We start from the raw sequence: 24,185 nt of genomic DNA, 5'->3' as shown, positions 1-24,185 counted from the left end.
GATGAATGGCTCCTGTGTGTGGTTGGCGGTGTCTAACAAGTACAGGGGAATTTTACAGCCCCTTTTTTCTCTGAGCACCACCAGCCTACGAAGGCCAAGGCTCGTATTTCGAAAGAAATCCCGTGTCAGTGCGCGGCCCCGCCGAGCAGCCCCGGGCGGCCATGTCGGGCCCCTCCTCAGGCCATGGGAGGGGCCGGGGCCCCGCGCGGCAGAGCGCGCAGGCGCGCGGCTCGCGCAGGCCCGGCCTCGCTCCGGCCCCTTCTCTCTGCCCTGCCACGTACGGGCGGCGGCGGCCGGGCCCGGGCTCGCGCGGGGCTGGACGGGGGGGCTGCACCGGCGGGACGGTGGAGAAGCCACAGTAAGAGAGCGGGGGCTGCTCCTGGGGGCAGCCGTCTGTGGAGGCGGCGGGAAGGAGGGGGAGAGGGGCAGCCTTGGGTTTGGGGTGAGGCGACCATCCCCTCCTCCCCTCCATCGTTCCCCGGTGCCAGGGGCGACGCGGCCCCTGGCGGAGGGGCCGGTAGACCCCTCGCGTCCCCCCGGCCGCGGCTGAGGGAGGCGGAAAGCGCCCCGCGGCCTCCTGGGCCCGGGGGAGCGGGAGATCCCGGGATCCCTCCTTCTGTACGGCCGGGTGTTCCCTGGGTCACCCAGCCGCTTTCCCTTGGGAGCCACAGGAGCTGCCGACTCCTCATTGCCAGGCGGGGAATGGCTGTGACTCCTGTTCCTGTTTCGGCCGGGCCTGCCCGTATGGGAACTGGAGAAAACCGAAAAGAGCTCTTCTCCTTTCTGCTCCCTCCCTTCACCCCCCCCAGCTGTCTTGGGAAAACTCATGGCTCACTCCGGAGTGGCGTTTGGGAGGCAGTCCTTGTCCGTGTTCCTGTCGGCTTCACCCTGATCCTTAACCCTGTTTTGACAGGAAAAATTGAAACAGGAGTGCCTGTCCTTCCCTTGCTTAGGCAAGGCTGTTTTTCTCTGCTGTTGTGCAAAAATGGTAGTGAAATACGATGTGGTGATGGGATGCTGGTTTTAGAGGGGATCCTGAAGTGACTGGCCTAGATTGGGCAGTCCCTGTCCACATGCACCACCTAGATTAGTGCATGATGTGAATAGAAAGTGACCCGGGAGGGGAGGAAACGTCTGTACCTGCTAAATGCATGTGCTACACCAGGAAGGTTAGAAAGATTGTCAGTGTGATTCTTATGGGAAGCAATCTTTAATCGGAAACATGGAGACATAAATGTTTTTTGGTTGGTTGATTCCCCCCCACCCCTCCCCAGGAAAGTAGACACACGTTGATTCTGTTAAAAAGCTCATTAGTGTGCATTCTGGATGTGTTCTCTGAAAAATTCTCTCAATGGAGTCATCCGTTCAGCTGTGTCACAGTGAGGGGAAAAAGCTTTAATGCTGTGTAATTCAGTAATTTGAACATTTCACGTAGTTTTCTGTAACGCTTGCAAACAGCTGCAGTGTTTAGAATCTGTGTCTTTAAATCTGGACACCTTCAAGCAGAATGGAGAACAGCTGGACCAAAAAAAAGCGCGTTTAAATATTTTCCTGCTACCTTTTCATAGTCATTGATAGAGAGGAGGTTTCTCTGGGTGATGCTGGTAAGTAAGTCATTTCAGTAGCTCCTTTCCTTGCACAAAGATACGAATGATACGTTCAAGCTGTTGAAAGGCTGCAGGAGTTCAGCTATGTGTTCACCAAAATGTGTATGTTTAGGACTTAGAGATGAGGTTCATTTCTTACTGCTAACAGTTTCTGAGTAGCATATATTGTAATGCTGAAGAAGCAAAACCAGTGCTCAGCTCTAATGTTTAAACAACATGAGGGGGTAGCTACATGAACTCTTTGGTTAAACCACTCTTAGATGCATTATCTGTATCCCGTATTTGTCCAGTGCAGTGAGCTTAGCAGTGGAGCTGTAGCAGGTCTGGGGTGAAAGGGGCACTATCTTTATGCCTTACTCACTTCATAAAACATGAGTCAGGCATCAGAAAAGTAGCTTCTTGCTGTTCACCTGGTTAGTATGTCACAACAGTCTCTTGCTGTCAGGAGCAGGCACAACCCTTTTTAAAGGGGAGCATTTCATACCCAGGATGAGGGGAGCAGCTGCCAGCATTTGAGAACCAGAGAGTGGCTTTGTGTCTTCTCTGGGGTTTGCTTGTTCTCTGCCTTCATCCTTTATGTTCCAGTTTACTTCCAGTTCGGTTGAAAGAGGAGAGCTGGGAAGCCCAGCTTTATGTGGATGAGGGGAACCTACTGTTTTTCTCTGGTTAGCAGTGAATCATCTAAAAACCAGATTATGGATGTTTGAAATCAGCTGTGCATGTGAGAGAGAAGAGCTTGCCAGTAGGGTACACCCATGGGGTCAGAGGAAGGAGCCAGGTGTGTTCCTTACTGGACTGTTCTGTATGCTAAATCATCTCTTGGAGATTGTCCTGGAAAGGAATACATTACTGTTAGGAATTCCTACATGCTATTAGAAAATTTAGAAAAAATAATCTTCTATTATGAAATTAAAAGTCTTGTTCAAGATCTACTTTAGATGAACTCAAATTCTATAATACTCAAAAATGTAAATCTGATTGTTACATTATGGATAAAGCAAGGGCTTTTTAAATTGGGTATATTCACTAAAATGTTCTAAAATGAAAGATTGATGTGAATTGTGTCATTCTAGGGAAGTGTGTCTGTAAATATGTTTCTTTTCTGATGCAGCTTACTGTTCTCTGGCACTGACAGTGCATGGCGGCTTGTCCTAACTCAGTCCTGAAGTGAGGTGGGAAAACTGTCCAATAATCCAGCATCACTAAAACAGACAAGGTAATGTTAAATGGATATTTTTGGCAAGGAAATGAAAGGAAACCCGTGGGTCGATATTGTTTTATTTTTTAATGCTTAAATTAAAAAAAATCCAACAACCAACCAAATTGTGCAAAACCCTATGCTTTTAAATCTAATTTAAAGTTAATCAGAATGGGTTGATGTGCCTGCAGTCAAGACTCCTATGTTGCAAAACCTGAATAATGCATTAGCGAGCATTAACAATACTATAAACTTCACTGTTTCATCACAGTATCTCAGCAGCAACGTGGCTCTGTTAATTGCAGGTCCCTTTTCCCTGCAATTAGACTGTATCCACCTACCTCCTCTTATGTGTGGTGAGGAGAGTGAGTTTTGTTCAATAATTGCTTCTATCTCTTTGGGCTAAACAAAGAGATTTGCCTGAAATCTGCTTTATATTAAGTTAATTACCAACCCCACCAGAAATTTAATTGCAATCTAAAGATAGCATCATACTGTATCATTTTAATGCAAAATATTGTCACTGAAACAGTAGATTTTAATTTATACAGGTGCATCAAGGAATGTATTAAAGGCTTTAGCTGAGTGTCTTGTTTCTGGTAGGAGAGAATTAATTTTTAGTGCAGTACTTAAAAATAGACTGACTATAGCAAAATTCATTTTTCTCATAAGGCACTGTGTTACAACATCCTTAAAGGTAAGGGAGAAATAGCTGCATATCTCTGAGAAGAGTTCTTGCACAAGAGAATGAGCAACATACTTGCCTGCGTGTGGCTTCAGAAATCTTGATTTGGATGTGGGCTGTCTACATTTTAAGATCTCCAGTAACTGTACTTCAAATGTTAAGATAAAACTGCTTCTTTAGTTGCTCCTCATTCCAGATCTATTGTTTTGACCCTGTCCAGAGCAGTGAAAATAGGAGAGCACATTTGACTAACTACCTGGATCTCTTGTTTGTGGGGTTTTTTTCCTTCTCATTCCTCTTTTGAGTAACTTCACTGTAGTTTCAGATTTTTAAATGTAAAGCCTTTGTGTTTTCAAGTGAGAGATGCTTCATACAAAGTGGTAATTTTAAAATTTTCTTACGTAAAGTGATAAAGGTATAACAGAAGTATATGTTGTGTGCTGCTAGGACACAAGATGGCTTTGTTGCACTTCCTATTAAGTTGGAGCAGTTGCTCACTTCTTAAAATGCTGAGAGTAACAGACTGTTCTGACCACGTGTTGAGCCCCATGAGTAGCTAATGTGTGGTCTTCTCAACTGCTTTTAAAAGTCTGAAATCTTGATTAAAATATCTCAATCAAAATTTAAAAATTGTGTATCTTCCTGTCTGGGGAAGAACCCTCAGTTCTGATCATCCATGTGATAATGGGTGTTTAGCTCTGCACTTCTTTGTTCAAGAAAAAATACATGATTCAGCTTGATCCCCTTAGTAAAGCCACCTTACAGCCTATAATCTTTGATATATTTGTTCTGGCAGTCATTTCTTAAATGAAAAAAAAAGCCATTTGTTCTTTTTCATAACTGGGGGCATGTAAAAGTAATCGAATCAGATGATAATGTAAAGCTGCACAACTGTCATCAGATAGACTAAAATAACTAACAGTTGAGTTTTCCGAAATGTTTTTAATGTTTTGCTCCTAACAGGTCTGCAGGCGCTAAGAAATCCACCATGAATGGGCAGCTGGACTTAAGTGGGAAGCTGATCATCAAAGCTCAGCTTGGGGAAGATATTAGGAGAATCCCTATTCATAATGAAGATATCACCTATGATGAATTGGTGCTAATGATGCAAAGAGTTTTTAGAGGAAAACTTCTGAGCAATGATGAAGTCACAATAAAATATAAAGATGAAGGTAAGGTTTAATTACTGCTGTTGAAATTTAGTTGACTACTGTTGTTCCGATATGTTTTATCTATGGATAAAAACTTTGAAATTCACTTTTCAGAATTGTCCAGTGTCATGGGCAAATGCAAGTGATTTCTTGTGAAATCTTTTTAATCAGACAATATAGAAGCTGTGTCTCTTGTTAGGCTCTCTTAACAACATTTACTCAATTTTTTTCTGAAATATTTCCTCCATTTTTTCTCTCTGAAAGTACATTTTTTGCTGTTGCAGGAAGCTGATTGCAGGTTTCTCTTCTGTTCACTCATTTAACCATTTTTTTGAGTTTTCAGTGGGTTTGAAGGTGAAAAGAGAATAAACATGTATGACCTAACACAAGCTTCTTTATAAGACTGAAAACATGATTTATGTGGTACTAATTCTTGATTGTTTTCATCCATCAGTAAAGATTAGAATAATAATTTTAACTTGAAATATGTATGAAAAGTTGTCGTTTCTCCGTGGGACCATTTGAATTGCACATTGGTTGTTCCAAATAAAATATTGATAATTAGTGTTAAAACAAACATAACCTTAAGGACTTCCACAGAATGAAAAGAGCCCTATTTGAGATGCATTGAGACAAAGTTGTGATTGGAGGGTTTTTCCTCTTAGAATATCAGTGGGGAATGGATAAATTACTTAATCTGGGACAGAGGGATGGTGTTGATAAAATGAAACTTGGAATGAAGTGATAAAATCCAAAGTCTCTTAAAGACTGTGATAATTATGCTGTTATACAGTAAAAAGTGCTACTTTACTGAAGCAGTCAGGTTCATTTTTCTTAATAGGCCTAGGAAAACTTCATTGCTGTTTGTGGTACCTAAAATATCAAATAACTTCTGTTCTTGTATCTAATCAATAAAATTTCACTTTGAATGACCCTGAGACAATTTTTTTAGGTTCACGAAGCTTTTGTGATGCTGCTTATCAAAATAGATAAGCACTGTAGGCCTAATATTTTGGGTCTTGATCTGTAGTGGGAGGGTGCTCAGTGGATTTGTGGTGGTTTTGTTTTCCCTCTTACCACGTAATTTTTTTTTTTTACTTTCTGGAATGAGAAAGGTGAAAGGAGATTGGATGCTTTTTCTTCAGGTTAAAGCTTCTAGTTACTTTGGGTTTTTTTGCATTCTTACCTGTTCTTCAAGTATATTCTTCTGGGGTTTTTAGTGTATATTACTGTCTCTGTTTTATTCAAAATAAGATAATGGTGTATGATGGAGACAGTAATTATGGGTTCATTCTTTGGTTGTCTTTTACAGTCTAGAGACTTCCTGCTTTTACTTTTAGCTTTCTTTGTCTCAGGATTGTATTGGGTTTGTGTGGCCAGGTTTTGGTAGTGGAGGGGCTACAGGGGAGGCCAAAGCCAGGCAGCTCCAGGACAGACACGCTGCTGGCCAAGGCTGAATCAATCAGAAATGGTGGTAATGTGTCTGTGGTAACATAGTTAAAAAGGAAAAAAAAAGTTATAGCACAGATGTAATTGTGGCCAGAGAAGAGAGGAGCAAGGATATGTGAGAGGAACAGCTCTGCAGACACCCACGTCAGTGGAGGAGGAGGGGAAGGAGGTGCTCCAGGCACCAGAGCTGAGATTCCCCTGCAGCCCATGGTGCAGACCATGGTAAGGCAGGATGTGCCCCCGCCGCCCATGGAGATCAGTGGAAGTGCAGAGATCCACCTGCAGCCTCTGGAGGAGCCTCACACTGGAGCAGGTGGATGCCTGGGAAGAGGCTGTGACCCCGTGGGAGGCCTGTGCTGGAACAGGCTCCTGGCAGGGACCTGCAGACCCATGGAGAGAGGAGCCCATACTCAAGCAGGTTTCCTGGTAGGACTTGTGACACTGGGCAGGACCCATAGTGGAGCAGGCTGTTGTTGAAGGACTGCACGCTATGGAAAAGTGACCCATGTTGGAGCAGTTCCTGAAGAACTGTTGGCAGTGGGATGCACTCACATTGGAGAAGTTCATGGAGGACTTTCCCGTGGGAGGGACCCCAAGCTGGAGCAGGGGAAGGACTCCTCTGCCTAAGCAGTGGCAAAAACCATAATCTTCATTCTGTGTGCCCCTGCACCACTGGCGGAGGAAGAGATAGAGGCTGGAAAGGAAGGAGGGGTTGAAAGGTGATTTTAAGATTGTTTTATTTTTCATTAGCTTGCTCTGATTTTGTCTGGTAATAAATTCAGTTAATTTCCCCAAGCTGGAGTCTGTTTTGCCCATGACAGTAATCAATTTGTTATCTCTCCCTGCGCCTGTCTTGTATCTTGTCCTTTCACTGTATGTTCTCTGCCCAGCCACTTGTGGAAGAGAGTGATAGAATGGCCTTGGTGAATACCTGGCATCCAGCCAGGGCTCACCCCCTACACAGAATGTACTCCTATTCCACTGTGATTTCAGTGTATGCTATCCTAGCTGATCATCACTACTGAAAACAAATAAATGTTAGTATCAGAGGTAGTTGCAAGTGATCAAGGAAAAGGTTAACAAGGCCTCAATTTTCTTGTCATATGAGAGCTGTGATATCGTTAACTTCATTTCAACTAAGCTAAGATTCTTTAAATCTATTTCAGTCATGAGGTGCATTGGAATGTATATATTTTAGTTGTTTCTATTTTGTTATTTATCCCCTAAGACCTGCAGGAATGCTTGTCTGGATCTGTTACAAGGAGGTATCTTAAACTGGTCTAACAATGTCCATCTGTGTCTTCTCCAAATTCATGTGCACAGTCTTTGAGCATTCAAAGAATGCTTCATCTACCCCTCCATATTCCTACATTGTATTTAGCTTATGTGGTGCTTAAAAAGAAGTCTCAGGTTGAATATTGCTTTGTGAAGTCAAGTTCTAGATTCAAGCTGGCATCTTTCAAACTCCTGAGCTAAGGAAATTGGTCTGCTAGATATGAAACAATTTTCATGTCCTATTTAAACTTCTTGAGCACGTAAAACCCAATGTCAGCAAAAAAACCCCCAACCCCAAACAAACTAATGAGAACTGTCAGTAGTGAATTTGTATGAATCAAAGAGTAAAATTGCATCTTAAGCACGCCATGTTACTGAGTTGCACATGCTAAAAGGCCCTATAGAGCCAATAACAAGAACTTCACTTTTTTTAAAGTTATGCTTGAATTTAAAACAGAGGGTGTAATGTGAGGTTGGCCTTTTTGCTCTTGTTCTTCATTACCTTAAAATAGAAGTTGGTGTCTCCGTGTCAGAGCAAATAATGGATTGTTTACTCATACTGCATGTATTCAAGCTGCTGTGTTAGTCAGTAATCTCTCAGCCTTTGGGAAATCTATCAGTGAAGGAAAACTACATTTTGATGTAGTGTGGATTTTTGTTTGTGTGGGATTTTGTTTTGGTTTTGTTTTTTCAAAAATTGACTAAATGAGAAATATAAGGGTAGATAAATCTAGTAGATAATGAAGCTTAGTAGATGAGGAAACAGCTGCCAGGGCAAAGGAATGAGGCAGATTTCTAATGTCATAAAGGTTGAAATGCATCATGGTGATGCAGCATTAATGCTAAAATACCTTGCAGTCCATTCATTAGTTAAGGGTGTCACTAGTTTATAGAAAGATAAAAAAATTATAATTGGCATAGCAGAGAATGTGATACATGAGAAATTGTAGAGAGGGAAAGCTGTGTCCCTTGTAAAAATGAGAAAGATAAGTTCTTAAAATAACAAGATTAGTAGAGAAAATAAAGGAAGGTCTGTTCTGTTTTCCAACAGAAAATAATTAACATTGTGTAATAGTGTGTCATGATAACAGGAATTAAGCTTCATTGATATTCCTTAAGATGAAAAGTTTTTTTGCTAAATCTAATATACTTAAATTATCAGCTATTTCTATGGCTTGACATGTATCTTATGAATCCTGGCATATACTCTACTTGGATAATAACTTGGTGGCTATCAATAGGAATCACAGAACTGACGTCATGCATCTAACAAGATTCTGTACTTGGTGCTTCTCAGCCTTTTTTTTCTGCGAACAATTTAAAATAGGTAATTATTCATTATTTGAAAATGCCTTCAACCTAAAGGTTAAAGTAGGTGAGGGAGAATTGAGATGGAATGATCCCAGTTCTTTTGGATGACATTAATCCATATAAGCCATGTGTATTGATGTGCATTTTCATTTCACTGTGCAGGATAGACTGTTTAGAACATGCATCTTTGTTCAGGCAGTGAATCTGAGTGTTGACTGATATGACAGAAGAGCATCAAAGGATGGTTTGCCAATGTTGTGGATTGCTAAGGGAAGTAATTATCATTTATTGTGTTACCAGGATAATAAGGAATAGAAGGGCTTTGTGTTAAGACACCAGTGGATTTTGGTATCAGCATTTAGGAAAGGTTACTGAAAAGCTGGAGGAAGCGTGTGAGTTGGAGGGAACGCACACCTCATCCCATCCCCCTTTACTGCCAAAGAAAAAAAAATCTGTTTAACTTTGATTAAGTCTGATTGTCTAAGTCCCGTTATGGATCATAATGGCAAACAGGGACACTGATCTTCCTCTTCCTCACACTGGTGAGGTGGCAACAGTGAGGCTGCTTGTCTGTGCTCGCTTTTAATGTGTGCACTCCAGGACAAAGAGACTTGGAAAAGCTGTAGAGGGTCCAGCAGGGTGTGGTGAGGACAGGGAGGGGCTTTGTGCAGGTGGCCTTCAGGGAGCACGGGAGGGAGCTGCGCTTGTTCAGTGTGCTGAGGGGGCTGAGGGCAGAGTTCAGAGCAGCTTAGAGTAGAATGGGAGTTGCAAAGACCATTGAATGTGACCTGTTTGCAGTAGCACTGGATGGCAGCACCCAGAAATTGCAGTTTGAGAGGCTGAGCCTGAGTTTTGGCGAGGAGGGCAGTGTGTCACTGGAGCAGGCTGCCTGGTGGGGTTTGGAGCCCTCATTTCTGGAGACTTTCCAGTCTCTAGTCAGAGAATCCATGACTGATACTGCTATCAACAGATGTCTTTTGAGATTGTGAAAGTGGAGACAGAGCATAAAAAAAAATCTTTGGAGGCAGCAGTATTTCTTTCGGGAAAACTTGAAAATTATTTTTTATGCCATCACTTCATTAGTATTTGCAACTTTATTTTGTTAGAAAGCACCTTCTTTGAAGACTGACAGGCACTGTGAGGTGTTATTAATAATACTGTACTTAAAAAAACCTTCCATTGCAGAGGTGTTACTTGTAGTCAGGTATTACAAAATGAGAATATGTAGTTCTTCAAATTCTGAGCTGTTTTTGACTTGGTATCACATATTTTATGACTGTTCATACTGAAGTATTAATTTATTTGAAAATTTTAACCATAACTTATATACAGGTTGTTTGCCTTTGTCACCAATGTGTAAGGAATTTATATACATTCAAAATTTTTAGGCAGTAATCTGTAATGGAAAACGTGTTCCTGTGTCTGTCCAGAGAGCCTGCTTGCTACAGCGTTTTTGGAGGAACCTGGGCAGCCTGGAGTTGGCTTTGTTCCAAGCTGTGTGTCATTTGTCTAAACACTGTTGCTTTTCAAGGTGAAACATCACTAGATGGTGTTTCACCTCAGTTCGAAGTCATCAAACTGCCCTGGCAGGAAGTGTGCCTGCTATCCCTTGTGCCAGTACCCGTTTTCCTGATAATGTGCTCCCACTCTTTCCTTTGCACTGCTTAGCTTGGGTTCATTTAAGCTGTTAATAACCTGTGGAATATGTTAAACACTAGAAAATCTGTCCTGCCAAAGACAATAGTCTTGTTTTAGTTGTGATTTTGTTGAGTAAGTAAAGATGTTAATGTAGCTTTTCTTGACTCAAAAATCGTGAGAGACCAGACTTAATGGGAACTTGGTATCTCTTTTGAGGTACGATTAATTAATACGATTAAAGGTGATCAGTGCTTTGTGTATGGCCCTTTGTATCTTAAAAATAAATGATTCCATCCACTTGTAATATAGTTCCTGTGACTGATGGCAGTGCGCAAATTCATTAGGATCCTCTGACATGTGACATGGGAGAAACCCATGCCTAAGATCTGTGACTTCATGTCAAATTCCTGTTTGAGAGAAGTTTTCTTCTGACTACTTTGGCATCTTCATGTGTTCATACTTATTTGTGTGTTAAAGCTGAGAGAGATCTTTAATATTCACTTCTACACATGAACTTTGTTTTTCAGCAAGGGAATGGTAATAGTCTTGCAACTCATGTGTTCTGAATATAACCTGAGGAAGTGTTCTAGACATTTGAAATTTTCCCTTGTCAGCATCTGTGTTTTGATTTTTAAAAATTGAGTTGGGTTTGGTTTGGGCCATTTATCTGACTCCTGTCTGTTCATGAACAGCATGGTTCTGGAGGCACTCAGCAGAGGCATTTCACTTTTAACTGGTAGCATCATTCTTTCTGGTGTCGGACTTTGCAAATTCTTAGCTCTAATATTTCATCCTGTATGTAAACATAAAAGAATGATGTGCTATATGGAACATCAAAGGGCTAATTTGGAACTTTTGGAACCAGTCGTGCTTCTGTCTTACCTTCTGTGCATGATTTTTTTGCACGCTGATTCTTGCACTAAAATAATAAACATTTTTTTCTAGTGACCTCACAATCAAATAGGGAAATTTGGGTTTGAGTAATGAAGGAACATTTCTGTCCTAATGTAAAGTTCAGTAGTCACAGGCTATGATTTTAATGTAACTTTTTCTTATTCTTTTCAGATGGAGATCTTATAACAATTTTTGATAGCTCAGATCTCTCATTTGCAATTCAATGCAGTAGGATACTTAAACTGACATTGTTTGGTAAGTATAGAAGACTGTATTTTTCAATTTCTTCTAAATAATATTTATTAAGATTCAGGCAGTAGGCTTCACTGGAAGGTACAAAAAACTTTAAATTTGTCAGCTTATAAGGTGAAGAAAAGGCAATCGGTACATTAGAACTGCTGAATTAATACATGATATCTGGTTTCTTGTGATGTTTTTCATGAGACTTCTGAACTTAATGGAAACTGAAACTACTGCTTTTTATAAGATTGCTCAAAGTATTTGACATATGTACATATACATGTGATCAGTGGTTCTTTTCTTCCTTAGTGCTCTTTTCCATGTTATCTTCCACTCTCTAGCATTTGTAGGGTTTTCTTCACAGGTGCATGAGAATTTGAAGCTGACGATTATCTTACAGTGTTACTGGTACACTGCTCCAAACTAGTGTTAGTTGCTTGGAGCTGAATAGATCTTAACATTTATCCTTTAGCCTTTGTGTAAAAGTTCTGTATTTTCAAGCTGTTGTAGGTAACTTAGCATCTAGTTCCAAGGAATAGCTCCTGCCTTTAACCTGGACACTGACCTGATTCATGAGTTGCCGCAGTGTCGCGTGTGCTGCGTTAGTTCTAAAGGGACGCTTACTGTGGACTTTGCTTTGGTACTGTAGCTTTTGCTGAACTGAGATTCTATTAAAGGAACAGTAAGCTCTAGAATGAGTTCAGTCTGTGTGGACTAAACTTGGTCACTTTAAACTCCATAAAGGATGATGATGCTACAAGCAAGTAAGAGTTTGAATTTTTTTTTGTCATCTTAAACTGAAGGTTAGAACTGGATGTTAGCTACAGTCTTAAGTTTATCTAATTGCTGTTTTGCAGTGAATGGACAACCGAGACCCCTAGAATCTAACCAGGTGAAGTACCTGCGCCGAGAGCTGATAGAACTTCGCAATAAAGTCAATCGTTTACTGGACTGTTTAGAACCACCAGCGGATCCAGGGCTTTCCACTAATCTGCCTGAGAGTGGTAGGCAGCCTGGCAAAGGGTTGTTTGCTTTGATTTGCAGAGTGGTGTGCTGTTTAACAAAATGAAACATGGATCATTCTTAATTGTTGCTTGATGGCCCAGAACTTAATTTTTAATAGCTTTAGCTATTTCAGAGACTGAACTTTCATTTGAGGTATGTGGAGTAAAGCACTGAACTAACTTAGGAATGAAACTTCAGAATCCAAGGTTTTGTTGCAATGTATGAAAACACTGTAACTAACACCTGTGAACCCCAGCAATGTCTTGAAAGGGCTTTTAGCTAAATTAATAGTTTGTTGTTGCTGAAGAGTTCTTGCTCGCAGTTGAGTAGTCCCTCTGCTTACTTTGGGCTAGCTCTGGTGCTTATCTAGTGTTGCTAAGCAAGTTTGATTCACTAAAACAGTAAGAAGTGAATTCAGCAAAAATTATATCCACTTTTTTTGCCAGGTTAGGAAATTGAATCCACACATTTTGAGCTCAGACCAGCATCAGAGCTGTCTCAGGGTAAGCAGCACAAGGGTGCAGGTAGGAGTGGGAAAGGATTTTTGGGGGAGGGCAAAATGGGAAAGAAAGTCTTATTCTCACAGTTTTGAGGTCTTGTTCTCCTAGCTTAGGGCAGTTGTACTGCTGCAAACATTGTATCTCTGTTTGCTCAACTTCAGAGTTTGGGTCAGCTGGACACAGAAAATAATGACACAAAGTCATGAAGTACAGTGCTCTGAGTAAAGAGGTGAAAGAAGAACATCAGCCTGCCTTTTAAGAAATGTTGCTTTTGTATCTGCACTTTTAAATTTTACTGCTTTTGCTGCTTAAAAAAATCCCAGCCCTGTTCCTACAATATATGCAAATACTAATTTCAATGGAATACCATGGATTCTCGTTACAACCTATTTGGAAGGAGGTTAGAGTGATGATCTAAGAGTGTAAACAAAACTAGCCAGTCTGTATCTATCTGTACTGGTTTGTTTTTAACAGAAAATGTAGCACTAATTAGGCAAGGCAATTCTGAGCAATTCAGTTACGTGTATAGTTGCAAAGATCTCAACTTCACCTATCAGCTTAGGAAAAATTAGTGGAGAAAAGTAGAGTACAAACCAGAAACTGCAGTGATAAAACACCATAATAAGCTGGAACTATCCTGTATGTTTTTCTTATTTTGAATTCTTTGTAGTCAATTCATTTGTTTGAAGCAGGAGCTTTGTGCCTTTGAATTTCAGAACACGTGGTATAGGATATTGATACTCCTCAGTGTTAGTGTATCTTTAAGTAACTGTGAAAGAAACCTAAGCTTTGTGATCCATCCCAGATACAGCAGTGATTCTTTGCTGTTATCCTAATGTGCCCATTTCAACAGTTAAATTTCTAAAGCCTTCAACTCTGCGGTGTTAAGGTTGCTGTAGTGCAATGTGTGTGTGCTGGTGTTTCAGTTCTGGAGAGCTGGTAACTGGGCGTTTTGCTTTGTAGATGCTGTAGATGGTAGGGATGAAAAGCCTGCTGCTGCTGACGCTAATGTTAAGCCATCCACTCAAGTTATAGCAGCGAGCATGTCTGCATTCGATCCACTAAAGAACCAGGATGAAATCAGCAAGAATGTCATGTCAGCCTTTGGCTTGACAGATGATCAGGTGTCAGGTAAGGATGTGGCTGGTGAAAAGGAAAGCTTAATCTGTTCATAATCAATGACTCCAGTTTTGATTTGTAGCAAAGCATGTGTATTTTGGATATATTAAGCTGTGTTCTGTGTTCACTATTTCTTTTCAGAATTCTAAAATTTGCTGTGTTAAGGTGTTGTATCTGTGTGCTAACTTTCGTATACAAAATGTTGAAATGTTGCTGTTGATTTTAGCATTGTGTTTTAGCTTGGAGTAGAAAACGGCTTCATTTTTAAAAAAATTTGAATTACTTAAAGCTATTGTGTAGACTAACTTAATTGTTATCTGCCAGAACCCATTGCTCTGCTTTAGGGTTTGATCTTGCAGTTCATGTTCTTGGCTTGTGCTTCTGCTGTTTGGGTCAGTCAGGATGTGTTATATGACCCCACCTTTTCTCTGTCTCGTGTTAGAAGTAAATAGAGTCAACTTTTGTACTATTAACAGAAAGGAATAACATACTTGTCTGACTTACATTTGTTTTTGAAGAGCTGGAGGACTGTTGGCCCTACTAGTAGAATGCTGAGCATATGAAAACTGATTATACTAAACTGAATGCCATCAGTTTGAGACAGGATAGCTGAAGCTAGAAAAGCAATGTTGAATGTGATAAGGAGTGCAATGCAGAACATAGGGAAGTGATTTTGCACAGAATCTGTGTGGGCCTGGCAAGGTTTAATGGTGCATTTAAACATGAAAATGAAACTGCTGTTAGCTAACAGGATTTGCTGTGTACTCTCAGCTTCAGAGCAAGTGAGTTTTATATAATATATGAAGTGATGATACAGATGAGCAAGCCAGTAGCATCTGGAGCTTATTTCTTCAGTGTGGCTGCCATGGCAAAAGTGTGGAGTAAAAGGAATAGGTGTGGGATTGTGTCTGTGCAGGATTCAAAATTGTACCCACAGAGAGTGGTTGACTTCAGTGTGAGGTACTGGTCTGTAGGCCAGGCCTATTGTGTGATCTCTTCCTCCATGGCACATTTTGGTTATTGTCACAGCATGGTTCTTTCACAAGCCTGAAAAAGGTTTGATGGTACTTGAAAACTTGCAATGGGCTCTCTGAACAAGTAAGCAATAGCAAGTGAAGCACAACTGGCAGAAAATTTGAGCTAATTTTTGAATGAGTGGTTTTGTCAGTTTCAGTTAATGTTTTGAGCAGTGATAGCTCAATATTTGCTTCTGAGAGATTGAACTGACTTGACCATTCATTGAACGTACAAAGACCTCCACAGAGGACCATTTAAGCAGGATATAAGAAATCCCATTTCTAAAGCTGTAATCCTGCAGTTATGTATATAAATGCAAATCAAGAAGAAGGCAAATTTAATTAACTTTCCCCTAATAAGGTTAACATGAAAACACAATTAGGGGCTTGTTGGATGCATATTTATATTGTGTAAATACAGCATTCTTAAAATTGCAAATTGGCAGCAGCTGTAGTACTTGTGCTTAACTTTAAGTGTGTATTTGAAAGTAGAGTCTCATAGCATTCATACAGTTGGAAAGATCCAGGTTTAAGTTTCCATGTTTCTAACAAAATATTTTGCATTAAATTGTAGTATTTTATATTTGTTCACATGTGTGTTTCAGAACTTCTTACTAATGTAGAGAAAATTTGAATTCCCTGATTCCATGCTGTCTTTGGGTTCCAGCTGGAATATTTTCAGAATTAGCAGAGCAGTCAATTGCTTTTAGACTGAAGCCTGCCATATCCTGTCTGGGAGTGTGATTTTAACACCTCTTTGGCGGTTTTCTGTTCACATGCCATTTGACTATCAGTAAAACACTTTGTGGCCTGGTCCATGTGGTTCACTAATCCATTTGGATACTTCCATGCATCTGATGCCTTTTCCTGGTCTTAAAATCAAGAGTCATACACGGTTAGAAGGGAAAAAGGGATTTTACCTTGGTATTTATTTTAAGGATCCTTGGGTGCATTATATCCAGGTCAAATGCACTGAAATGCACCCTGCAAAAATGCACACCCTCAAAAGATCTGGTATAACACTATAGGTGTTACTAATTAGCAGATCTATCAAAGATTCCCCAGTGAGAGGCTCAAGTGAGCCCCCTTCCCCAAGGAACCTTCTCCTGGATGGTTCTATCTCAGTTTACAGAATGTGTTCTGGAGAGGACCTTGGGGTCTGGGGCACACTGATCCTTAGCTACGAAGCTTCGAAAATGTTTAGTCTCTCAGCTTGACAACAAGTTCAAGAATGTAGGGAAAAAGCACTAAGAATACAGAAGTTGTAAAAAAGGTATAAAAGGGATGTAAAAGAAAAGGCAAAAAATCTTCATGGCATCACAACCTTTCACCTTTTCTCCAGATTAGAAAAAATAGGTAAGTGCATGTTGTGTCCAAACGTGGCAGCTCTTGGTGTGTGTGTGTACAAGGTTAACTCTTGAAGCTGTTGAAAAAGTATGCTATCATGAAGGGTTTTAACTCACAAATGAGTTAAGTTCCTCAAAAGAATGAAATCTGAGTGATCTAGAGACAGGTGGAAAATTCCCCCCCTCAAATATTTTTAAGATGTGTAAATACACACTTAGTTTTAGCTTGGGCATGACACACAGATGTAAATCTGATGTGGAAAAAACGTTAAAAATATTTGCAAAAATTCTTATATGAGAATTTTTTATTTCACATCTGTTCATCTCACATACTTGTTCTTGCTCCTCTAGGACCACCCAGTGCCCCTGCAGAAGAGCGATCAGGAACGCCGGACAGCATAGCTTCCTCCTCTTCTGCAGCCCATCCCCCTGGGGTTCAGGCACAGCAGCCGCCCTACCCCAGCACACAGCCACAGACGGGGCAGGTGGAAGGTAAGCACCGTGCTTTTCTATTGTCCGGGATGTGAAGGATGGTGTCTGATTCTGCCTTCAATTAGCAGACCCAAAGTGGATACCAAACTGCAAATCGATGTATGCCCCTAGGCAGAACAGCTTTTGTCCTCGCTGCCCGTGCTGTTCAGTACAGAAACAGCAGGTGGAGCAGTGGCTCTGTTTGAAAGGGCAGGCGGTGTAACATGAGAGAATTTTCATGGTACTGGTTTTCTGCTTGCATCTGTGCTCGTGTCATACACTGTGTGTTGTGTCGAGCTTTCACTCAACTAACAGTTTGTGGACTTGTCTACTATGTATTAAAAGTGTTGTTTACTCATCATTTCTGTCTGACAGACTGGAGCCATTATTTTGTTGCTTCCTTTTCGTGTATGGCTCTGTGCTGGTCAAGTTAAACCTTGTAACATCTTAAATGCATGGAGTTCCTTATAACTCCTGAGAGCCCCACCTGGCTGTCCTTTAAAGTTTAAGGTCTTAACTCTGCTATTCAGATTTGTTTGCACTATGCCCTTTAGCATGCTATGCGACTTCTCAAAATTAACCTATTTTGAGGTTTCCTACATCTGGGCATCATTTTTTTCTGTTCCTATTTTCTAAGTGCACTGAGCCTTTTGACCTGCACACTTCTGGATTAAACTGTCTGTGAAATAACCTGCTTTGCTACTTCTTCCTCCGTATGAAGAATAATATAAAGTTGTTTCTGTGCTTGTGTAGGCACAAGTGAGAGCCCCCTGATGCTTGCTTTAATGATGTAATGCTCAACACGTGTGAGATGGTGGTCACAGTATCCATAGTCACTTGGATTGTCTTGCCTGAAGGGAATAAGTAATATTTTGATCAAGCAGAGTATTTGAACAGCTAGTAGTTATGTATATTTAAAGAGGTATGAATACTGTTGGTTGCAGTGGAGGTTACTTCTTTTGCAGCTTTCAGCCTTTTTTTGCTTATTAGTCAAGTATTATAGCAAGAGACATTTTTGTCTTTAAATAGCTTAGAGTGGTTTGGCATTTATGTATAAAAGTTACTTTTGCAAAAAAGGGCTCCAGGTTGTTCTGTTGGCAGCCAGAAAATTTAATGTTCAGAAACCATATTCTCAGCTACTGAATTTGCATTTTGAGTTTGTTTTTTTTAGTTTAGTTTAATACAGTAAGGTAAGAAGTTTTAAGTGTTGCTGTTAAACTAGAACTGAAACAAAGAAATGAAACACTTAAAAGCACTAGCAACACTAGCTTGGAATCCTGTATGGCTGCTAACACCAGGGAAGGGGAAAAATATTTGTTTCAGTAAAACTCATCTTACTTGGGGAAGAAGTTATCTAGGCTCATGTATCAGAGTAGATGTAGTGATTTTTCTGAACTTGGATCAAGGAAAGTATAGTGCAACACTAATAATTATAAAGGGTTTGATCTTTAGTTTTATATAGTTTTTATTATTGCTACTGCAATATTTTAAGTATTGATTATATTTTCTTCACTCCATGGTTTAGTCTTTGGGGAAGAGATCAGAGATCAGTTCATTAGAAATATGAGGAGGATTGCTTTTGCTGTGCCTTGTATGCGTATGATAAACATCAGCGTCTTACCAAAGCTGGGTAAAGTAGTTGCAATTACCGACTTTATTCCACAGTGTTCAAAGACTTTCCTTTGAAACATGGAGTAGTTTTCCATATTTCACTGAGGTTTGATAGCACCTCAGTCCAGTCGTAATTGGGGGCTTGTGCTGTCCCCATAGAGCCATAACCCAGCCAGAACTTCGGATAAGTTTTGATTGTTAGGTTTTCAACAGGATGAACTCACATATATGGCACTGTTGGTGAAGAGCAGGTTCTGTTAGAAACTAGTTTTGAAACTAGTTTGAAATTATTAGTTCACTTCTTAAAAAAACCCAAAACACCCCAAGCTCTGCTTCCCCCACACACTTTCCCAGTATTTTGAAGATACAAGTAAACTGGTGATGCCAGTCATGTGTCAGTCATTCTGGTTATATCAGGGATTATTTTTTAATGGCATTCTCTGCCAGTAAATGCTGTGATGATTATGATTGGTTATTAGGTTGTTGTTACATGTGAATACCAACTCAACTCACTTCTGTGTGCTGATACTACTGAAGGGCTGCCTCCCTTGAGAAGTTTTCAGTATTCACTAATTTGAATTAAATCAATCCAGCAAAGATATTCTAATACAGTGCTGTGTTTGTGGCCGGTGCTTTTCTACCACTAAATTCAGTCCTGAACACAGAGAAGAACCAATTATGTAATACTGCTTTTTTAGTCCTTACTGAAATACATGTAAAATCTCATTCCCATAAGCACTTCATGATCTTCTAGGGAAGAGAATGTTGTGTGAATATATGTAAATGGTCTTTATTCTGAATCAGACTAAAAGTCTTTTTCAGTGCACAGGAACAATGGTAAATGCTGGCAGATCCTTCACTGCAATAAGCACTGCTAAGTACAAAACCAGACACTGATGCTGTAGGTCATCTAGTTTTCAGAATAAAAATCCAGGGAGAGAGAAGACTCTGTGTCTGAGGACCCATAGGATCCCTGCCTGTATTCATGGCTGTAAATTTAAAATGTTTTCTTGAATGGCACTGGAACACCTCTCTGTTCCTCAGTAATGCCTCAGCCTTGGAGAAGACAGCAAGCCTTCTCAGAAACCTTTGGTAAAACTCCATGCTGTTCCTTTGCTATCCCTTTACCTGGGATTTCCAGCAGGTGCCAGTGTGGTCTCTCTGTTAGCCTGCAGGGAATTATCCCAGGACAGGCAGCCTGCTGGTTATTCTCCCAGAACTTCCCCGTGTCAAATGAGTTTAAGAAAGAGAAAACACGCTTTCTGAGTTTCTAATTCTTAAACATCAAGCTAACAGGCTTAAATTCTCTTCCAGCCTTGTGTTCAGCACTCTCATCATCCCACAATAATTGCGCACCAAATAATAGTTTAAGTGACTGCATCATTATAAAGTATTCAGAACACCTTAGTGTGAATGTAAAATACTGTTCCTTTCAGCTACAAATAATGCAGATAAAGAAGAAATAAGGAGTTTAAATCAGTGTGGACAGGGGTCTGTCTGGGAGGACTCGGAGTAGAGTCGAGTTGCTTTTGTCTTGGTGTGGCTCCAAAGACAGAGTTTACAGTCTATTTATACAGTCTGCTGGTCTTTGCAGAATGAATAATAATACAGTAACACTTCATAATAGTAAAGTTTCCATGTCTGCTTCAGTTCAGCTAAGCTTTAGTTTTGGCAGATAATTGATTTTGTTCTTTGACTGTGACTTACTAGATTGAAAAACAGCAGAAGCATAAAGCCTCAACAGGACCCATAGGTTGTCTAAACAAATATTCTGCCTCTTCTGGCCAAGAAATTGAAAACAGTGAATGTAGGAAAAATAAGCATTGACTTGGACTACCCAAGCTTAAGAATGTATGGTTTTATTTTTGCTTCGGGTGTATACCCCTGGGTCTCTTAAGAAGACTTGGCGATGCTAAAAGATGGATGACTTATCTGGAAAATGTGGTAAGCATAAATAATGTACCACTCTGCTTACAGTACTTGGTTGCAGAAATGGTCTTAAAAACCTAATCTAAACAGACAATCTGAGGACATGTTTAACTTCTGAAGTACTTTAATTTACAGTGTAAGTTCTGGAGCAGTAATGGAGATGTTTAAAGATTCCTGGTCTGTTACCAACAAGAGTAGTGCTAACTAAGGTGCATAGCTTCTGGCAGCCTCTGAAAATGTGCAATAGTAAGCCTCACATACCAAATTAGAACTCTTTAGATAAACATTATTTAGTCAGAACAACATGTTTCAGCAACTAAAATCTGTACTTCGGTGTCATCGGGTTTGTTTCTGTGATGTTGAACTGTCAGGGTATTGTTTGCTGTAATGCACCAGGGTACTGGGCTTCAATGAAATGCGTTTTTAATCCCTAGGTCAGATGTATCAGCAGTACCAGCAGCCTGGTTACCCTGCTCAGCAGCCGCAGGCTCAGCCCCAGCAGCAGTACGGCGTGCAGTACCCAGGTAAGCAGCTCTGCAACAGCAGCTCAGCTGTAGGACCTCTCCTGCAGCGCCCGGCCCTGTCAGCACTTCCTGACCCTGTGGGGCAGGTCAGGGTGCTGGGCTGCCCAGGTTCCTTATGGGAAGTGGCACAATTCAGAAATTGCCAGGAAGAGAACACTGTAGCTGTTTACATTGTTGATACGTAGTCAGAGTTCTGCTGTCTCAGTCCTACTTGATTGAAGGTAGACTTCATTACTAATCAGCAGAACGCCTTGTTAGAAAGGCAGGCAAAATGAATCACCTGAAGGATGCGCAGCCTTCAGGATTATCTTCTGCAATCATGGGATTCTAGCAAGCAAGTGAAACATCCCAATTTAGCTTCCTTAAATATTGAAGGTGTCTAAAGATGGCCCCTATTTCTTGCATCTAGAATGATCTCCATGTGCAAAATTTAGTGGTGTAAACACGGTAGTTGTCATTCAGTAAATCCTTGGCTACTACAAATATTGTAAATCCCAGAGAAACTTTCAAGTGATAGGTTTTTTTTTAGTTTTTGATTTTGCTGATACCTTAAGGTGACAGTAGACTTTTAGCAGAAGAATATTTTAGTGCACTAGTGGTTTATGTGCAGTGAAATATGAAAAGCTGGCTTTGGTGTATACCAAAAATAAACTTGACCTCAGAACTTTTCAGTTACTTCCTTTAGAAGTAGCTGGCATCTAGGAATGCTTAGTATATGCTAGGAATGATAAATCCCGATGAGGTTTAGGGATGAACCTGTAAGAGTAGATTCTGTAACAAATTGCATTTTGCTTTAATACTTTTAGAAAATGATACAAAGCACTTATCATTCCTTGTTTTAAAAAATCTTCCTTAAACTAAACAAAAGACTCCCATTAAGTGACTCAGAGCCAGTGTGACCTTTTCTTGGTGCACAGTAGGAGTTGATCAATTTTTATATAGATGAGAGGATTTGCAGAGCTCACGGAGAAATTCCATGCTTAGCTTGGATAAGAACCCTAGAATACTTGGATTGAAGGTTTGTACCTCAGACCTTGTTCCTGTGCACTGTTTGAGAGCTGGTTGGTTTGAGTGTCTAAATGGTATCTTGTTCTCTGCAGATTTCTCCCCCCCACCTTTGTAATTAGAATACAGTGACATGTGCTGAGGTCTAATTTCAGAAGTAACAAGCCTGCTGGAAGTAGAAGGGTCTGTCTGACTCTCTAGGCTTAAAAACTGGGTGGGCAAACAAAGGAATTCCAATCTGCTTTCTAGTCATATCCTACCATTATCTAATCCATCATTTTACTGATGTTCCTGTGAAAGCTGCAGTGCAATGTGAGTTTTGCGTTCCAGTCAACATCATTGTCAAGTATGAATGAAACGCCACCAAAAACTTATTGAGGCACCTCTGTGTCTCATAACTTATTTCACAATTAACCTAATCTTCAGAAACAGGGTGTTTTTTTGAGGACCTATTGACAGCAGCCTTTGAAGATGTTGAGTCATAGGATCTTTTTGTTTGTGTTGCTTTAGTTCCCATGAGTATTGTCTCCTTTTAAACCCATGTCTCCCCAAGAGAAGGATCCCTTCCCACTCTTGTAGATCTACTAGGCAACAGTGGCTATTTATACCTGGTTGTAAAAATGGACCCTTCAGTGGTTTGTCTCATGAGTAAATTTTGATGCCAGTTTCAAGGTGAGTTTACGCCAGTGCATTCTTACCCTTACTCTTTCCGTTTAGGGCTGTGCACTTTTAATAATTTGTGTGTCTGGTGTTTAATGCTGACAGGATTCCAGTCACTGGAGAGGTTTCATTGCAAGTAGCTGCAGGTGTGTTTCATTATGGATAAAAGTAGCTATTTCTTCATGAAAGGACTTTGTTCTATTTTAAAATTTTTGAGAAGAGAAATTCCCTTTGGAAGCTGGTTTTATACAGAAAAATCAAATTTGCGACATGTGTAAATGGAAGTTTTGTGCTAAAGTATTCTGTTCTACACACCCTTTTCATATTTAACTCTAAGGAACTGAAAACACCTATGATTTATCCAAAGGTATGACTTATATTAAACCCTGAGAGTATTTTCATGACAGTTTAATTTGGAGGTTTTATTTGGGAAAAGGGTTGAATTTCGCCTCATTTGCCAATGAAGACTTTATTTTTTGTGTGATATTAAGGAAAAGACTCCTTGTCTTTTTTCTTCATTTCTTGTCAGTCACAGGAAAACTGTTTTATAGTAACTGTTGTCAGTGTGCTGTGCTGCCACGGTGTGCACCAAAACCTCGGCCGTGCGCTTATGTGAAGGGCAGGAAAACTCGCAGCTCGCGCTTGGTTTGCCTTTTCTGTGCTTCCTGCATCGTTTTGCGTTTGTCACTGTGAACATGAAAACAAAAGGTCTTTCTGCAGGCGCCCACGGTTCTTTAGTGTCTCTCACCCCACCTTGCTCTCTGCCTTTCCAGCAGGCTACAGCCAGCAGCAGCCCCCGTCGCAGCAAGCCCAGCAGTTCCCGGCCTACAGCCAGGCGCCTGCCCCGGCCCCGGCCGCCACCTTCCCGGGGCAGGCGCAGCAGCTGCCGGCGCAGCAGCCGCCGCAGTACCCGGCGGGCAGCTTCCCCCCGCAGCCCTACACCACGCAGGCCTCCCAGCCCGCCGCCTACAGCGGCTCCCAGGCGGCGCCGGGCACCTTCCAGCCGCGGCCCGGCTTCACGCCCCCGCCCGGCAGCACCATGACCCCGCCGCCCAGCGGGCCCAACCCCTACGCCCGCAGCCGTCCGCCCTTCGGGCCTCAGGGCTACACCCAGCCCGGGCCCGGCTACCGCTAAGCAGCTGCCCCGAAGACGGCGACTGACACGTGCGATTCCATCCCGACAGACTCCAGGATTTTTAATTGAGATCCAAAACCGTAATGAGGCAAAACTATAGCTGTTAATTAAATTCTGCTGGGGGGAGGGAAATGACCAAATCTTTCCTGCTTTAAATTGTATTCGCTTCCTAGTTTAATTTGGGGCTGGGTGGTTTTTGGAAAACACTACTTAAATGTCTGTAAAGTGATTGACATTCTAGCTTGCCTTGTCTGAAGGATACGAAGATACTAGTTGGAAGTTTAGCCCACTTATCAGGCTTGTTTTTACTAATACCATGATGTACTAAATTAGATTCATTCTGGAGGTCAAACTAGATATGATGTATTATAAATTGTAATGTTCACATGGAAAATCTAATAAAAACCCTGAATCTA

At 41.0% G+C, this 24,185-nt stretch overlaps 1 protein-coding gene across 4 annotated transcripts; it reads left to right on the top strand.

Annotated features, from left to right (window-relative positions):
* Positions 1-203: 203 nt before the first annotated feature.
* TFG (trafficking from ER to golgi regulator) lies at positions 204-24,185 on the top strand. Of its 4 annotated transcripts, none has more exons than XM_042031665.1 (9): positions 204-358; positions 2,719-2,823; positions 4,454-4,662; positions 11,380-11,463; positions 12,306-12,452; positions 13,917-14,084; positions 16,786-16,926; positions 20,880-20,969; positions 23,411-24,185. In XM_042031665.1, exons 3-9 carry the CDS (start codon positions 4,479-4,481, stop codon positions 23,767-23,769), a joined length of 1,173 nt encoding a protein of 390 aa, XP_041887599.1. In that variant the 5' UTR covers positions 204-358; positions 2,719-2,823; positions 4,454-4,478; the 3' UTR covers positions 23,770-24,185. The 4 variants fall into 4 exon arrangements, with proteins under 4 accessions (XP_041887599.1, XP_041887598.1, XP_041887601.1 ...); XM_042031664.1 differs by having other exon boundaries at positions 23,408-24,185; XM_042031667.1 differs by lacking the exon at positions 13,917-14,084.

The sequence above is a fragment of the Corvus kubaryi genome, unplaced genomic scaffold (assembly GCF_017639235.1).
Source record: "Corvus kubaryi isolate FWS band 111438036 unplaced genomic scaffold, C.kubaryi_AGA036_p1.0 37341, whole genome shotgun sequence".
Lineage (NCBI taxonomy): Eukaryota > Metazoa > Chordata > Aves > Passeriformes > Corvidae > Corvus > Corvus kubaryi.
Note: the sequence above shows the minus strand (reverse complement) of the source record. Positions and strands in the feature narration are given on the sequence as shown.

Bases quoted from the DNA above. Each gene is read 5' to 3' on its own strand.
- TFG (XM_042031664.1), top strand. From the start codon at position 4,479: ATGAATGGGCAGCTGGACTTAAGTGGGAAGCTGATCATCAAAGCTCAG. The intron at 16,927-20,879 runs GTAAGCACCGTG...TTTAATCCCTAG, and splicing joins ACAGACGGGGCAGGTGGAAG to GTCAGATGTATCAGCAGTAC. The intron at 20,970-23,407 runs GTAAGCAGCTCT...CTGCCTTTCCAG, and splicing joins GTACGGCGTGCAGTACCCAG to CAGGCTACAGCCAGCAGCAG.